At 37.1% G+C, this 4,342-nt stretch overlaps 1 protein-coding gene across 1 annotated transcript; it reads left to right on the top strand.

Annotated features, from left to right (window-relative positions):
- Positions 1 to 2,191: 2,191 nt before the first annotated feature.
- Positions 2,192 to 4,031, top strand: LOC113315296 (replication protein A 70 kDa DNA-binding subunit B-like). Its single transcript, XM_026563592.1, has 9 exons — positions 2,192 to 2,348; positions 2,428 to 2,527; positions 2,630 to 2,760; positions 2,856 to 2,937; positions 3,043 to 3,178; positions 3,278 to 3,438; positions 3,530 to 3,608; positions 3,722 to 3,785; positions 3,886 to 4,031. Exons 1-9 carry the CDS (start codon positions 2,192 to 2,194, stop codon positions 4,029 to 4,031), a joined length of 1,056 nt encoding a protein of 351 aa, XP_026419377.1.
- The last annotated feature ends 311 nt before the right edge of the window (positions 4,032 to 4,342 follow it).

Below are 4,342 nucleotides of genomic sequence, written 5' to 3'. Positions count from 1 at the left end.
TGATTATTAGTGATCTTATTATCATTTATTATTACTAACACTAATGGTCGAACTATTATCTTAATTACTTTTACAATTTAACTTCATTTCTAATTTAATAGATTAATGGTTCTAATTACGAGAAAAGCTACTCTATTATTTTCTAAGTAAAATTTTGGATCTATCAGTTCATTAATAGAAGCAAGTCTTCCTAATAAAAATGGTAATTCATGCTTGTAGTTGGGATGTCCAGGTTAGCAAGACCCGACGATGGTTTCCTACGAACAAAGACAACACAAACACACCAGAAGAATTTCAAACCTCACTATTCTCCAGTGCTAGATTATCAAAGTGTTAAAAACTGAGACTAACTTATCTCTATCTTTATTGAAATTTATAACCTAGAATGTATCTGGTTTCAACCTACAATTTTTATTTCATAAATATATACACGGAAAAACAAGAAGGAATCAATCAACATGCTGAACAAATCAATCAATTAATTCAACTCAAAAATATTTTAGTTCTTGATTATTTTTAGTGATTAAGATTTATCTCACAGACCCAACCCAGTTCCAAACTAATCTAACAATCTATATGGTACTGGCTATTATATATTGTTTTCCATATAAGATCCAAACGTGAGCTCTGATACCAACATTGTAGCGCCCCCTAAGCTAGCAGCTGACTAATCCAAGAGATTAACTATAAAATGAGGAACTAACGATCTAAAACATCTATTTAAAACACTAAGAAAGAAGTTCTAAACAAAGATTAACCCGAATCTAAACACTCTCAGAAATAAATACAAGAACTCCTCTCAAGTGATACATATTCAGTAGTGAGTTGGTTTACAAAGATGAATATAAACACAAAATAAACATAGCGTAAGCTAACCAACTCCTCGAAACTTTTATCGCCACGTACGCATCTTGATCTGTCTCTGAAACTTGCTTCTCTGATTTCCTAAAGATGGTATTTTTAATTCTATGTTGATTTTTTCATGTTTTTTTTTTTTATGTTCAAAATACGTTTTAGAACTCGGAATTGGTTTTTGGGTTTACTACCTGGTGATCTCAATTTTGATGTTCTTATTTTTCTTATATTTTTCAAAATCCGTTTTAGACCTAATTGCTAGGTGTCATGCCAATTTATACCTGAGTTGTTTCATCATTGAACGTTTCAGGTTATTTACATTTAAATTTGCCGTTACAAGCCTCCTAATTTTAACCCGAGTAATTGATCAGTTCCTTTGGCCTTCCATCTTCCTTTGTGTTTTTATTTCTTGCTTTGAATACCCATTCATGTTTTGGCAGACGTTTCATTTTCTGCCCGTTAATTGTCCTAGCATTGAAAGAATGTAAATCTGCGGCCTATATAACTAAGTCACCAGATTTTCATTTGCAAATCATGCTCAACCACCACCTCTTCCCTCTTTTGAAATTCTCCGCTGCAGTGATTCCAGGTGTGCAAATTTTGCAGGGCCAGTTTCAATATGAATTCTTTTTTTCGCCTCGTGTTTTATTCAGTTGCTAACCTTATTTGTGCCATTTTGTAGGTTTACATAATGGCTACTACAATGCTTCCCACCTCCGTATCTGCCGTACAGACTCCGGGAATCCTAATACTGAAAGACTTTCAGCAAAAAATTGGAATTGGGCCATGGATGACCCGAGTTCACATTGTTCGGATGTGGCATGAAGCGGACTTCATGAGAACAAATGATGTTACCATCCTTGATTTGCTCCTGCTGGATGACACCGTAAGTAGTAAAGTGAATATGATTCCAGATCATTTTATTACATATGAGCACTACATAGTATATTATGTCATGAACATCACCACATAGTATATTCTACCCTAGGGAAATTGGTTAACAGCAAAACTGAATCTTGCAATATAAATTTTTTTGGACCTAAAAATGCTTTCAATTATATATGAAGTTGTGGTTAGTTATAACATTACTACGTGTGGACTAGATAGTATTGTAAGCATATGCAGCCTCAATAATAAATCCCTTCTATATTTTTTGCGGGTATTTTAATAACTAATGATAATATTATTACCTGATCCTATCTTAGGGTGACCTGCTACACGCAATTGTTCAAAAGAAATTCATCTGGAAATTTGAACCCCTGTTAGAAGAGGGGATGCTTTTGTGTCTTAACAATTTGACATTGCCCCTGAAAAAAAAATGTTCCGCCCTCCCAGAATGACTATCGCGCGTACTTTAACTGGAATACCGTACTTTAACTGGAATACCGATATTACTCCACTAGAAACCACCAGTGCGTCGATTCCTCGCCACAAGTTCAATTTCACTGAGCTTGAGAACCTGGCAGCTGCTACCACCAACACTTACCTTACTGGTGACTTCAGTGAATGTTACATCTGTTGATTCCCAGACCGTGGTTAAATCACCTAATATTTCCTGATTGTTGTTTGCAGATGTTGTAGTTGTGTTGACAAGCCACACAAACTTGCAGCAGGTTAAGCGAAGTTCTGGCAACGTGTGTTTCATGCGTGAACTAACACTGGAAAACTTAAGGTGGGTCCGAGGAAAATTCAGTTAACACCTGTGACATGAATTTGATTTAGTCTTTGGTGGTTACGCCTATCTCACACAGTTATATATTTCACCTGAAAACAGTGGTATGAAGCTTAAGGTCACATTATGGGGTGATTCCACTTCTGAGCTTACCAGGAACCTTGAAGCGCATGAACTTAATCCACAGCCTGTTGTGGCTGTTGTTACTGGTGTCTATGTCAAGCAATATCCAGGTACACAAATCTTAATGACCAAATTGGCTGAATTTGTAAACAAACTTATCTTTATTCCATCCCTGCATATTAAATCAACCCATGTGATTATTCAGGCAAGGTGTCGCCTTCTTCAACTAATGCGACTCAAATTTTCTTTGACCTCGATATTCCAGAGGTCTTGCATATTATAGAAAGGTATGATTTTTTTCACAAATTGACTCATAGGGTATAATCATGATTTCAAATGTTTACACACAAACATAACAAAGCATTCTAGATTACAATTTCATATAATCTCAGGTCTTCCTACCGAACATCGCCACTCGAAATCACAATTCCGGCGAGAGTTGGTTACAATCAGGCAGTTCAATCCATTGGCTACACTAGAATGTTAATTTCCCAATTGATGGAAACAAAGGGGGAATCTGGGTACAATGTATGGTCATGTCTGCTATTTTCCTTTTCACCAACCCAAAAAATTATACGGTTGTGTTTCTCATAATATTTTGTTAACTGTGTTATACCATTTTTTCAGATACTAAACAGAAAAGTCTGTCGTGCCAAGGCTATTGGTATTTCCACTGAGAAAGGCTGGTATTACCTGAGGTGCCACAACTGCACAACTAAATTGGTGGGGAACAAAGGGGACCATTGGTGCCCTAGCCGCAAGGTCCAAGTAGACGAACCGGTTCCCAGGTTCTGGCCATTATTCAATGCTAAATTATTACATGTTCCCACACTTTAAACTGACATCTACTGAAAGTGGTTTGGTCCATGGTTTATGCAGATACCTTCTTAGATTGGAAGTTGAGGACTCATCGGGCACCGCATTTTTTGTTGCCATGGACAGCGAGGTCCAAAAAATGGTCTAGCTACCAGCTTTGGATGTTGTTGCTAAGGGCGAGGTACGCGATTTATAATTAGGAACCCCACGTTGATTTCTGATATGTTACTTAACTCATCGTAAATCTAACTACAGGCTTCATTTTCCAACCAGGTTGAAGGCTTTGCAACAGTACAAACTGCCTTTGAATCACTCATTGGTGCCTTCCAGGATTACCTCATACTGATAACTCCGTATAACATGAAGTATCTTGAAACCCCAAGCTTCACTGTAGCAAAGTTGCCTTTGCCCCCTTCCAGCACCAACTCCAACCATATCTGCTCAGGTTAACGAAATCAGTCGTCCTGAAGATGAGCCTGTTGTTGATAATGAGCCACCTCGCAAGAAACCCTGCCTGCAGAAGATGCCCAACTCTGCGTCAGCATCCACTGTCGCTGAAGATTAAACACCATATATCAAGACATGCAACTTCGTTGGTTTTAGGATTCTAAAAATAAAACACCGCATGGGAAACAATCACCACATATTTTCAAACTTGAATATGGCAGCACAGATAAACTGCATCACGACAAAATACTTCATGTCCTATCTCAAGAAACAATCACCAGGAAGAGGAATCATACAAGGTATAACAATTGATTCACAATATTTACATATGAGGATTCTTTTTTACTTAATTTTAATCTTCCAGATGTAACCAAAAAAATTACTCAATATGGAACCTTATTTCTCATTTGCAGGAACAACCTTCAATGA

Source organism: Papaver somniferum, chromosome 10, assembly GCF_003573695.1.
Source record: "Papaver somniferum cultivar HN1 chromosome 10, ASM357369v1, whole genome shotgun sequence".
Classification (NCBI taxonomy): domain Eukaryota; kingdom Viridiplantae; phylum Streptophyta; class Magnoliopsida; order Ranunculales; family Papaveraceae; genus Papaver; species Papaver somniferum.
The sequence above is the reverse complement of the archived record's forward strand: the minus strand, read 5'-3'. Positions and strand labels throughout refer to the sequence as shown.